At 40.1% G+C, this 14091-nt stretch overlaps 1 protein-coding gene across 1 annotated transcript in view; it reads right to left on the bottom strand.

Moving 5' to 3' along the window:
* Positions 1–1227: 1227 nt before the first annotated feature.
* The window catches only part of fgd1 (FYVE, RhoGEF and PH domain containing 1), a 34902-nt gene continuing 22038 nt past the window's right edge, over positions 1228–14091 (bottom strand). The window contains exons 8-17 of the mRNA XM_036579483.1: positions 13417–13475; positions 12718–12864; positions 10563–10655; positions 10345–10424; positions 6951–6981; positions 6679–6780; positions 6456–6584; positions 5960–6118; positions 5041–5187; positions 1228–4120 (exon numbers count right to left, since the gene is read on the bottom strand). Of these exons, the coding sequence (XP_036435376.1) occupies positions 3851–4120; positions 5041–5187; positions 5960–6118; positions 6456–6584; positions 6679–6780; positions 6951–6981; positions 10345–10424; positions 10563–10655; positions 12718–12864; positions 13417–13475 (1217 nt within the window). The 3' untranslated portion in view covers positions 1228–3850. The remainder of the gene's footprint in view (positions 4121–5040; positions 5188–5959; positions 6119–6455; positions 6585–6678; positions 6781–6950; positions 6982–10344; positions 10425–10562; positions 10656–12717; positions 12865–13416; positions 13476–14091) is intronic.

Raw genomic sequence — 14091 nt, 5'->3', positions numbered from 1 at the left:
AGATGTTGCCAGATAACCCTACAGGATGGAATAAAACTAAAAGGATATGGCCATGTCAGTTATCCAGCTGTGCCTACAGTACCTATTTAGTCAGGTAAGGGATTATTATGCAAGAAGGCTGGTCTGGTCCCATCATAACAATGGGTTATTTATGAACACTTGCTCAGCAAAGCTGCCCGAGTGATCCTGCAACAAACTGGCACCTCCTGGGCAAGAACGCTTGTTTGAAAGCACTGAAATTATGGATCTTTGAGCAGCTTTCTGGTAGAATATGCAAACGGTGCGATTATACCGAGACGCCTGTCAAAAAACAAGCTCCGCTGAATTCATTTGCATCCCCCAGAGCATGCTATAAAATTTAATCTTGTATCCTGACACCTCACATGATGGTTTAGTGTTAAATGATACCAGCAAAGCTTAGAAGAGACACTTACGGAATAGGAATGTACAGCACTGTGCAAAAGTCACAGACTACCTTTCATTTCTTTAACTACCAGTCAAAACAGTTAGAAACTACTCAATTTATCACTTAAGATATTCATTTCCAGGAGGTATTTCTGAGGAGATTAGATACAAGACAATCCACTTGCATAAGGAAGGGAAACTCAAAGGAAAAATATGTGAAAAAATAGGAGTTCCCAACACTGGAGTGAAAAAAAAGATTAAACGTTCAAGAAAATGGAACTCACTAATCAGTTAAAGCTCAAGCTCCACTCTTGCTGAAAAAAATCCACAAATGTGTGGCTGGCAAGAAGCTGTTGCTGAGAAAATGTCGAATACATAAAAGTACAATGTGCAAACAAACAAGCTGATGGTTCACTTGGATTGTGAGAAGCAGAAAATGCAACCAACTTCTAAGACTGAACTTTAGAGGTGTGGACCCCTGCAGATTTCTCTGAAAAACTGAAAGCAAGTGTTCTAGAAAGAACAGAAGCCATAATAAATGTAAATGACCACACTAAATACTAAAAAAATTTATTTCGAGAAAAAAGTCGTACTACTTCAAGAAAAAAAAAGTCGTAGAAAAGGTCGCAATATTGTGGCCAAAGGCTTTGCAAAGGGAGGGCAGGACCTCCTCGTGTTAAATGAGGGGCGTTGAGGAGTTGGTGGAGATGGTGGAGAAATATTACGACTTTATGCTCAAAGTCTACTATTTTTATTTTTATTAACAGTGGCCCTAAAACGCCATTGTAAATTTCTTATTTTTTCCTGTCACTGAAAATGAAAAACTTAATGTACTGAAAGTATTTAATAGTTGTTTTGACTGGAAATAAAATAAATGAAGGGTGGTCTCTGACTTTTGTATAGTACCGTATACTGTAATAACGGTGGATTTCTGATTAATACAAGAATTCATGCACCAATTCAAACAAATCTGTAGGACTACAGGATATGCAGGATTTTGTGATGTTGCTTGTTACTGTCCATACATCCTTCATGATGTGAGAAATTCTGTATTTAGTATTTGTTGCTCTGTATTAGGATCTGTACTGCACAAATTTCTTATTAGCTATCAGATAGTTCTAGAAGCAAGAACTATAGGCAAGAAACCTCATGAAGTAAAAAAAAAAACATTAGAAAAAACAATAAATATGTGTAATAAAAAAAACATAACACAGATAAACACAACACACACAATAATACATATTTTCCTGCAGTATACTTTGGCAAAAAAGCAGAGAAAAAAAGAGTCAAATGCAGAAATGTAGATATGTAAGGCATGACACAAAGATGCATAATGGAGAGAAAACCTACAGCAGGTAAACACAAATATGCTTTCTGTTGGTGTGGTGATGGAGGGGGGAGGGTCTGCATGAGCGAACGAGTGGCAGGCTCAACTGAAGGCTGGACAATGATCAATATGACCCATGAACGCACGCATACACTCACACATACATACATTCACAGCCATGAAGGTACACACTTTTCCTCAAATGATTACTATCTCTCCACGGTGATTAAGCCTTTCAGCCCTATTCTACTCATGTAGCTCATTTTTGACATCTTTTTTATTTATTTATTTTTTTCGGGCACTCCGCCGAGAGACAAACAGGATGGTGGGAGGCCACAGACTTTAAAATACAACTGACCGGTCCGGTTTCACTTTTAATCAAGCAAGTGTTTTTAACAACAGAGAGCAATATCAAAAACAATACCCAACACAAATAGCAGATCAGCATGAGTGACTCGGCCATCACACTGGTAAACCCATTTCTGTAATCAGACTTATTGAAGAAAAAGAAAAATTCTTTTCTAAAACACTGAATACGGACTTTTTGACTCATAAAAGTGGTAAAAAAGAGAAGTTTAGCTTCAGATTCTCTCCACAGGATGCTCTGATGTCCATCTATACGGCACATGACAAAGGGAACACCGAGTTCGTCAATAATACCCAACCCACAAAACTGGGTCCAGAGGAATAAATTATATTTACAAACGCAATTGTCTTTTACCCTTTTAGCACTTTTCATACACAAATACAACACTGCTTAAAACGCTTAGTATCGTCATCAAAACCTTTACCATGTTTTTTTTTCTTATTTATATATACTCTTAATTTTCTTATCAAAAAACCCTTCTGGATAAGGCAGATATCACTGATGTCATAATGATAAAAACTAGCCCAATACACACATACCTCTCGCTCTCTCTCACTCTATAAAGTCTCCCTGTATCTACAGTCTTGTCCCCCGCATATAATCTACTAGCACAAAATCAGTCACTCTTTTTCTCTGGAGCAGCAGGGGACTCGCTCACACATGCTGTGCTCTACAGCCATGTTATTCTACCAATGTGTTTTCTTAGACCCACATTTTAGCACACAATCTTCTTTTTAAACAGTATTAAGCCAAATAAGGAATTTTAACAGCATCACAATGCAATGCAGTAAAACTCCACAGGGTGGCAGAAGGGAGCTGATCTGATGCTCCACACTGCTGCCTCACTCCTGAGATCTGATTTTATGGTTTAGTATATGCTGAAGAGAAACTGATCCAAAGATCAGCATAAAAGATCAACTTCAGGAATCCCTCAACAGCCAAAAACTTGATGACTGGCAAAACTGTCTTTTCTACAACGCTACAATGTGTTCATTTTTTAGAACTTGCAAGCTCTTAAATTTAATCATTTAATAGGAAATTATGGCCATAAAAACAGCTGTATTCCATAAATGATTGTGTACTAGTCTTAGTACATAAATCTGAAAAATCGTGACCATTCTTTCAGTTTATCTAAGTTGGGGATGACTAATCTGTGCCATCTGTTTGCTGTACATCTTAACAGTAAACCTACGCAGAACCTGCCCTTCGCACCTTTGACTTTCCTATACTGAACTTGATAGTGGAGCTTAGTGCCAAGTTGCCTAATCACGCTGAGAAATCTGCAGGCCTTCTCCCAGAACGACACGGATGAGTTTACAAGCACTGAAAAGTCCAGCAAGAAATCACTCGTTTAAAAAAACAACACAGCAATGTTTGGCAGAAAGAGTGGCTCTATCTAACATAGAAATCGCTAGCTGCGGAGGAAAGGTGATATTAAAGCATGGCGACTATCTTTGACGTGTCCTCAGACGCGCCATGTGTAGGTGAGCACACATTGGCAGGTTTCGCAAACACCTGTCACTCAAAGAAGATGAGCAATACACGGACAAACGTACCTGTAGATATTTCATGCAACTTACAACCGACAATTAGAACAGATGTGTGTAAAAGCGAAGGTGTGTGTATGTCTGTGGTGTGTGTGTGTGTCTGTGTGTACTCGTGTGTGTCTGTGTTTGTATGCCAGATATTGTCCTTGTGGTCACATTTGTACAGTTCATGTGTGCAAAAAAAGAGATATATTTATCAACCAATCATGTGCTTTCTCCTAGAGAGGTTGGCTCCTCCCCTTCTTCCTCCAGGGCCTCAGAGATTGGACCATGAGCTTGTATCTCCTCCCCTCTTCCAGCTCTTGAGAGGACCTCCATCCAGCGCCGCTGAAGCTCCTCCCCATCTGCACTGAAGTAAACCGTCAGGTGACTCTGGCTCATTTTGAAGGCATAGCGACGCTCCAGACGGTCACATGACTCGGGTAGGGAGACTTCAAAGCCAATGAGGGGGATGCTGCGCTGGGCTTTTACATCCTGTTCATAGCCAAAGAATAAGATCAGGCAAAATATGAAACTGTGTAGGACAGGGGGGTCACCAGGGACCACATTATTTTATTCATCCTTAGCCAGGCGTACACTACATGATCTTTAGCCCGATTTTAAACCACGATTTTGTCCTTTATGCCAAATTATCACAATAAATAGTGATTTTCCAGGTTGCAAGCTCAGTCAGATGTTCAGTGTGGATGCTCTGGTGGTGTGAGAGAGAAACGAGTTAACCTTTTGTCTTGCAATCAAGCTCTGAAGTGACTGGAGGCTTTCCGATATTTTCAGACGTTTGACTTTTACTCAAAACGTTCACGAGTGCTCTAGTGCGAGATGGTCACTGATAAAGGTAGTGATTCAAGCAACAGTGAGAGAGAGAGAGAGAGAGAGAGAGAGAGAGAGAGAGAGATGTATATGCACATCACATACGCAACAGACTGCAGAAATAGAGGTGCTGCTTGTTGAACACAGGCAAATTAGAGCCTCTAAACTGTTTATAGTGTATGAATTCAAACATCAAGGCAGTCTCTTTACAATTTCAAGAAAGCTTTCAATTTGCAATAAAATGTTTCTCCAGCTGTCACTGTAGAACAGACATCTGTCTCTCAACCGCATATTCATCATTAGTTACTAGGATGTACATAAAAAAGCACAAACAGGTCCGGTTCAGCTTAGCTTTGTTTGTATCACGTGATAACGAGAGAGGTTTGGGCTTGTGAGAGCTTTTTTTGTTGCCAAAACTCCTTATTCATCTATCTGCCTACTGTGTAGTCTGGCCTCGCAATAAAATATGAAATTTTGTAACAAACTGATGTTACGTTTATGCTCTCTGTTTCTGAAAGCTGTTAGAATTTTAAGTCTTATAATGTGCACCCGGCTTATTATTAACAGATGAGCTGATTTCCCACCTGTGGAGCACCATATATGTAAAGCACCAGTGGTTCATTTTCAGGGATGACGAACCAAGCCTTCTGCCAGCCACGCCCGCTGCCCTTCTCCATGTGGTGCAGGAAGCTGCAGAGCACGCTGTTCTCCGCCGCAACAGAAGCCTGTTTCTACAGGACACAAGGTTCAAAGATCAGGCTAAAGCAATGACCTTTTTCCAAAAGGACAAACTCCGCTCCATTATTGTGTTGGAACTACAGTTTGTAAGATGCGAGATCGAGTCAACACAAATGTAGACTTCAGCAGCAGGATTTACTCTCTCATTCTAAACCTGAACCTTAAGCCAGACAAAGCAATTATTCACAAAGTTTACATATGTTGTGATATGAATTCTGAGAAGAATAGTGATGTGTGTATTTGAAACGGGATCTGAGGACACTTTGAAGTCCCATTTTACTGTTTTCAGCATGGTTCTAAAATTTTTTGAATTTTTGATGGTTGGCCACCAGGACCCCAGAGTGAACTGGCCCCGAAAAGCGATTGGTTCAATAGGTTCAATGCTTCAGAAGGCCTTATTTCTCCCTTTGCCACACAAAAGTGAGCGTTACAAAGTTTGCTTAGCTAGCTAGTTAAGTGAGGCAACCCTAGACAAAGGCAAGTGTACTGCTATTGTAAAATCCAACCCTGATTGTCTAAACTGCTGTTTGTGTAATAGGTGAATATACGCAAATGTGTTGGTTTTTCAAAACGGCCGTTTCTTTTAAAGTCATGTGGACTGAGGAGTGAACAGTGCATTTGAAACTTTAAGTTAAATCTTTCATTTCAATAAAGTGAGGGAAATATAGTTTTTCTATATAATAGTCCCCCTAAGAGCTACAAAGGGGACTCAAATTTGATTTGATTCTTCAGTGTGAACCCAGCATTTGTGTCTTAGTGTCTTACCTCTAGAATTGAGCGTCTTCTTTGAGCGCTATTTGTCAGACTGGCTGGAGAGGGCGGGACTCCCACCAATGTGGTGTAGCAGTCTATACACACGCGGTTTGCCCGATTGTTATCATACAACAACCGGGCGCGGAACTCTGAGCACTTCCCACACACCACCTGGAAACAAAATGGTTCATGTTAGCCTTCTCCTGCTGGAACATGCAGACTCACTGCAGGGTACTGAAACTGCATTATGTGTTTCTACAGCCTTTGGCACGCAACACTCTGATGTTGGCTGTCTGAATCAGAACCTTCAGAAAAAAGAAGTGACATGCCAAATTAAGTGTAGTGAATGGGGAAGAACTTCCTAAAGACTTCCAAATAATCATAAATAGGTGTGAATCATCCTAACTGATGTTTGGACTTGCTGATGTCTGCTGAAGAATGTGGGGTTCATATACTTAATTTGGTAATTAATGGGTGTGTTTAGGCATGTGTTTATGGTTAGACGTACGTGTCCACACGCTTTGCAGTGGTGGCGTCTCTTAGTGATGGAGTTGAATGGCTCCTGGCACTTCATACACAGCGTCACCTCTTTTTCCCGGATAGGAGTCGGGGCACGCTTTCCCAGTTCTGTGCAGTTCTGAGGCAACAAGAGAACAAGCAGTCAAATAAACATGCAGCACAGAACAACACCAACACAGCAAACAGATGCAGAGTAGAAGAAAGGCTCTAACCGGGGAATTGGGGGGAGTGCAGTCCTCCTCCCGCACTGAGCAGTTCAACACCCGGAACGTCTCAACACTCTGCTCGTGTCTCTGAATAGTGGCCTGGATCGCCTACAGAAAGAGAGAGAGAAAGCATGAAAAAGGGAAATAAAAACAGGATATCATGCAAATAGAGTGTGGGAAGAGAGGGGGAATAGGCTATCGGGCAGATCAGAGGAGAGTGACAACATAAGGAGGGATATGTGGAAAAAAGAGACAGACACTGTGGGAGAACAACTCACCTGAATCCAGTCTTTCTTTTCTTCTTCAGTCCTAACAGCAAAAAAGAAAAGTTGTTTCCATAATTATATTTAATTTGGTAATTATATTTGAGCTGATAAGCTCTTTGTCTGGAACACTCCTTTTTCCTGCACAAGAAGTCTATGATTATACTATGATTATATTTTTGGTCCTTGCCAATATCATAAGTAACGCTCTGATGGTGCCATTAGCAGGGTTTTACCTTAACAACACCTTACCTTACATGAACAACAGCAATCATCCTGTTTGTCTTTCATGCAAACAATCTGCACCTCTTTAAAGAAACAGTTTACTCTGAAATGTTAATAGTGAATAGTAGGGGTGGGAATCTTTAGGCACCTCACGATTCGATTTGATTACGATTCAGAGGGCTGCGATTCGATTATAAAACGATTATCGATGCAGCTCGATGCATCTTTTTTCTCTACACATGATCTCTGTTTTCTTACTGTCTGAGGACTTGGTAGTTTTAAAACAAAGTATTTGCAATGATCCATAATGCATTTACGTCCAATATCTTTTATTAATAAATCAAATGGAAGTGAAGTGGCAAGTGAACTGGAAGGCTCTCATTCACTGCTCTGGTTTGGAGCACATGAGACGCTGCTGCCACTCATCTGTGATAAAATGCGCCGTTACGGTGAAATAAGATCCTGGGATAATGGATGACCACGCAGCGCATTATATATTCTTTAGTGATTTTATAACTTTGGTTTTGGTCTCGTGATGGGGGGGCGGGCTGTGGGCGCGAAAGACTGCAGGTCACGTAGCAACGAGGTTTCGCCTGGCTATTAGCGAACAAAAAGGAAAAGAGAAAGACAGACGAACTTTTGGAGATGAACGGACTTATTCGCATTTTTAAGCAGCGCAGTTGGTTTCCTGGTCCGTTAAATCTGCAACGAGAGACTGTCAAACACTAAAAAGTTGCGAAGATGAAGTCGCTTCTCTTTCTAATTTTCCTGTTCCACCTCAAATGGTGCTGCAATTACATTCGGCATCTCAGTCAGAATTTAAGGTGGAACCGGAAAAGTTCAGCAAGAAGCTGGCGAGTGAGAAGCGACTTCAGCCTCGTAAAACAGCGAAAGCTGAGAGACATTTTACAAGAAACTCTTCAACTTTTGAGGGAAAGTTTTCTGGCGGAGAGGAGAGCGGGTATAGGCGAAGCTTAAGGCAGAGCAGAGCAAGTCTGTGTTTTCGTTTATATTGTTCAGTCTATACTAGGACATCAGCACACACTGACACATACTGGACATTAAATGTTGCGGCTCCCAAGACGGTTTGATTTTTGTTGAAAGGACAAAACGGCTCTTCTTAACATCTGTGTTGTGACTCCTGATCTAACCTGGCTTTAATGCAGAGGGAGCCTGTCGGATTTCTCACTCGACCTGTAGTGTCTTTAAGTGCTGCCACAGACTGTCCGGGCGCTGCACTTACCCACTTCCAAGTTCCGCCTTTTGCGTTCCGTCAACATTACATTATAAATTAAATATTTAGAAAATCGATTTTTGACGTTTGTGAATCGATTCAGAATCGTTCATGTCTGCATCGCGATACATCTAAGAATCGATTTTTTCCTGCACCCCAAGTGAATAGTGAACACAACATTTACCTAAATGTGACGTTTCTGGTTTCATTCACTGTTAGCCATGTTTGGATTTTTTGGAACTATTAAGGCTTCACAATATGGACAAAAATATAAGTACTGGAATTTCTACATATTACAATTGCAAAAAATGCACTTTTAAATCAATAATGTGACATTGGTAAAGATTTAGCTTCATTATTTTGACCAAAATCATGTATGAACACCTTTATTCATTAAAGACCAACAGGGATATTCATCAGTTTTAGGGCCACTGTTAATAAAAATAAAAAGAGCTTCGAGAATAAAGTCATAATATTTCAAGAAGAAAGTAATACAGTATGATATTTCGAGAATTATTCATAAGTCGCAATATTTCGAGAAAAAAATCGTAATATTTTGGGAAAAAAAGTCTTTTTTGCTTTATAAAGTAAAGGCAGCAGCTCCTCGTGTTAAAATGAGGGACGTTGAGGAGTTTGTGGTCCACTTCACCCATAAAGAAATACTCCCTGAAAGTCTCCCTGTCTCTCCTGGCACATCAGCACCAGCCTGTTATTAGTATAAGAAACGGCAAAGAGGACATGAAGTTTCACAGACAGTGAGAATGATAATCAAAATGATCGATCCACAAAGAGACAGGAGTGAGTGGAACTCCGGTGCCAGTACAGCAACCGAGACCCCAACGCGTTATGGCAGCCCCTCTACAATTAGAACACTTTATCCTCCAAATATTACGTTTTTTTTTTCTTGAAACATTGCAACTTTGTTCTCGAAATAGTACGACCTTCTTCATGAAATATTATGACTTTTTTCTCAAAGTCTACTGTTTTTATTTTTATTAACAGTGGCCCTAAAACGCCGTCGTACATTTGCGATTGGTCAAGATGCAGTAAAAAAATACACAGTGAAAAAACAAGACTGGTCTGAAGGCCATCGCATACCAGCACTGATATTCATCAGTGACTCCTAGCACTGTTCAATTTCTCTGTGCAGCCCAGCGTGCCACTTTAATGGTGTAAAATTAAAGCCATATCAAGACCACAAAAAAAGGCTTAGTAGATAGCACGTGGCCTGAAATTTACACAGAGAAGGGCAGGCAGGCAGTCAGTCAGATAAATGCTAATGTTACCTCAGCTAATATTACTAATCTAGTCTTTTTTCCATGTTTTCCACAGAGTTTAGAGGTAATAAACTAATACAAAACACGATGAATTATGCTGGAAGTTTTATTTCATTACATTTATATGAGCATAGGGTAAAAATCAACCAGAATTTGATGTTTATCAGTGCTCTCACTGCAACACATTCTATGTAGTACAGCAGCACATTGTACGGTATATGCTGTGATACTATGCAATGCTACATGACATATCTGTGTATGGGTCTAGAAAGGTGGGGCGATATGGCAAAAATATATCAGGACACTTAAAGACAAATTGATGATACACTTAATGTATGACCATATTTAGTTCTGAAGTTTGATCTGGGACATATAGAACAGAACGAGTAGCAGCACATTAAAAAAAATTCTATCAAAAACTATGAATATCATTTTTATTCACCATTTCTCACACTGCACTAAATACAGTTAAACTTGACGATACACTCAGCTGTTCTGCGTTCTTTGAGAAAAGAAATTGTGATGAAATGTTATGTAGGCCTCATCATCACTGCAGTCCTCCACAATCAATACTGAGAAGGCCACTATCAAGATAACGATAGACAAACAGTGTATTTTTCTGTCCTAGACGTGATGTCTTAAAACTGAGAGCGTGTTCATCTATTAAACTCACCTGGCCTGCAGTTCAAGAGAGCGCTGTTTTCCTGACACTAGAAAGGTCCGTGGAACGTTTATACTACTCGTCTCTTTCAGCTGTAAAACAAACAGACAAGTTAGTGCTTCTCAGCAGTGACATCAAACAACATAAGTGACTTATGAATTTACTGGGAAAGAGCTTTCAAGCTATTTGTGTTATAGAAAGGTACTGTGAAAAATGATCTGATGACAGACCTCCATGCCGTCTACATCAATTCTCGCCCGCACTCCAAATTTCTGTCCAATCAGTCTCAGCTTGGGGACACAGTACAGTAACCTGTCATTGAACTGCAGAGAGATATGAAGAGGAGTCAGACATAAAACTATACATATACACTGCCAGAAAAAAGCACTATATGGGTACATTTTTGCTCAATAAGGTATAAACAATGTAAATGCATCCTTAAAGGTATAACAATAGCCAATGAGTTTTTAAGGTGAGTAACATGACTGGATATAAAACAGGTGAGTAACATGACTGGATATAAAAAAGAGCATCCCAGAGAGGCTGAGTCTTTCAGAAGGAAAGATGGGGAGGGGTTCACCACTCTGTGGAGGACTGCAAAGGCAAATACTGCAACAATTCATAAATAATATTTCTCAACATAAAATAGCAAAGAACTGGGGGATTTAATCATCTATGGTACATAAAATCGGTAAAAGATTCAGAGAATCCGGAAAAATCTCTGTATGCAAGGGACAAGGCCGAAATCCAGTATTGGTTGGTCATGATTTTTGGGCCCTCAGGCGGCACTGCATTAAAAATTAGCCACAATTCTGTAGTGGAAATCACTGTATGGGCTCAGGATAGGGCTAGGCAATTAATCGAAAAGTAATCGAAATAGACATTCAGAAACCTCCAAACGACGGAATCTTACCCATGTCGGTTATTTTGATTTTTTAAAAATTCTGTTAATCCTTTCCCCACTCTGTCTTCACGTACTGTCCCCTTCAAACGTACTACCATGTATGTAGTCACGTGACTCCGCCATGTCTAGTCTGCAACATGGAGCTAAGGCTATGTTCACACAGCAGGTAAAAGTGGCCCAAATCTGATTTTCTCATCAAATCTGATTTTTTTGTTTGGCTGTTCACAATATCTTTTAAAAGCGATCTGTATGCGACATCAGTCTGAACAGATCAGCTACTAAACTGACCTGCATGCGCAAAAGAACATAAGCGTCACGTTGCTGCACATGGCTCACATGGCCCATTTCTTTCGAAATCTCTTCAAACACTGAGGTGTTTTGGATAAGTCTCTTCTAATTTTTGTACAGACATATCACCGCAAATGTTTATGAGGTCTCAGCAGCGCGAAATTATGACGAGTTGGATTGATGTAAAAGTCGCGTGAATTCTGATCAGTCTATTGGGACAATTTACATTAAGATATGCAGAACATATTTACAGTACAAACCTTTTCAGTGAACTATGAGGGCAAAAAAACAAAACAAAAAAAGCCAATAACAAAATAATCGTTCATTAATCGTAATCGAGTTGCAATATTCAATTAATCGTGAAATTGATTTGAGGTCATATCGCCCAGCACTATCTCAGGAGCACTTCTGAACACCACTGTCTATGAACACAGTTCTTCACTGCATCCACAAATGCAAGTTAAAACTCTACCATGCAAAGAAGAAACCATACATAAACATGATTCAGAAACGCCACCACCTTCTCTGGGCCTGAACTCATTTAAGATGGACTGTGGCGAAGTGGAAAAGTTTTCTGTGGTTCAACAAACCAAAATTTGAAACTCTTTTTGGGAATCATGGACACTGTGTCCTCCGAGCTAAAGAGGAGAAGGACCCCGCTTGTTATCAGTGCAACATCCATGATGGTATAGGGGTGCATTAGTGCACAAGGCATGACTAACTTGCACAAGTGAACGCACCATTAATGCTGACCAATACATATAGGTTTTGAGACAAAACTTATTTCAGCAAGACACTGCCAAACCATATTCTGCACATATTGCCAAGTTACTACATACTACACATTGCTCAGTAGTAAGAGTCCAGGTGCTAAATTGGCCTGCTAGCACATCAAGCCACCTGTAGCCTCAGTTTTTAAAAGGACAAAAAAAATGTAGCCTCAGTTTTTAAAAGGACAAAGAAAAAATTAAGATTTTTTATTATTTACATTTCACTACTAGGTAAAACGCTCCTCCTGTCACACTTGAATGTTCAGTCTATTAAAAAAAATAATTCAGAATCAAAGTATGATAATCAAATCGATTTTCATGACATACATTCCTAAGAATTGGAACTGAGTCAAATTGCTTTGAGGTCAGATATTTACACCTTTAATATTCTAAAAATCTGTCAGACACAAACAAGCCCCTCACCAGTATGAGGTATCTGTCCTGTGAAGTTCCGTTCTTGGCTGACAGTTTGAGGATGTGTCCCTCCTTAATGAGCTCGTTAGTCGGGTTAACAATGTCCTCTTCTCCCCCGAGCAGTTCATACACCTTCAACAACTTTCTCATTCGCTCCTGGCACACACACACACACACACACACACACACACACACACACACACACACACACACATAGAATCACACATGAACATAGGCTTGTGTCATGCAGTATGATAATGACAGATAGGGGGAAAATCATTCACTTTTCCACCAAAAAGCAAATTAAAATCATCAAAAAGAAAAATTCAAGAGGAGACACGTTTGTCTAATCAGTGGTTCACACTTGACACTGCCTGTTTGGGTCAATTACACTTGGCTAAGCTTTTCTCTCACAGAGCAGAGACCGTGAAAGCAAAAACACTGGCAATTAGCAGTTCTAAATGACAGACTTTGGACAGCTCCTGCACATGAAAAAGGCGACCGTCTCTAATTACAAAGCGGTGCAGCTAAGTGGCGGTGTGGGCTCTTTTCACAAATGTTGAGGGGAGTTCGTCTGGGCTGGGTGCAGTGCAGAGTGCAACAGGAGGGTGCTCAACACACACAGACCTCCATCAGTTCAGAGTCTAGCTCAGACACGGCCTTCGGCAGCTGCATCTGTGTGGGGTTCTCATGAGAAAATTCACTCACCATTTTCCTGATGGCTGCATTGGAATGCTCAGCCGCCGTTGCAATCAGCTCCAAAGATTCTGATGGACAGAAATAACAAATTTCTATTGTTAATGAAGGAAATGCTACAGCATACAGCACAACAACTGGAAGTATCACCACATTAATGTATGAATCATATTTAGGTGGGCATAAATCTGACTAATTAAGAAAAAAGCCTTCTCTTAGATCTTTACATTATTAGATCAGAGGTATTTAGATCAGTATTCTCCATTTTAGATGCGTCATTCTTTAAAAACTGGGCAATTTATAAGAAGAATTAAGGAACAGGACACTTGTTCATCACTAGCAGTTACTAGGCCTTTTGTCCCTTTTCAAGAAAGAAGGACTTTGGAACAATGCATAAGGTGTCAGAGCCAGAGCACTACCTACTGAACAGAAGCTCAATTAGGCAGCATTAAATATACACAGTGGTCTGCTGACATTAGGGGAATCTTTCAAAACCTCTCTGTAATTCTGTCTTTCAGAGTTTTAGAGGCTCTAAAATTCCATCACCCTGAACAATTCTGACTCTTGGTTTCTTGAGAATGAAGCATTTCAAATCAGACCTCTCTGAATGACTTTGCTTACATTTTAATTAATCAGTATACACCAATCAGGCATAACATTATGACCACCTCCTTATTTCTACGCTCA

The sequence above is a fragment of the Colossoma macropomum genome, unplaced genomic scaffold, assembly GCF_904425465.1.
Source record: "Colossoma macropomum unplaced genomic scaffold, Colossoma_macropomum, whole genome shotgun sequence".
Taxonomy (NCBI): Eukaryota; Metazoa; Chordata; class Actinopteri; order Characiformes; family Serrasalmidae; genus Colossoma; species Colossoma macropomum.
Note: the sequence above shows the minus strand (reverse complement) of the source record. Positions and strands in the feature narration are given on the sequence as shown.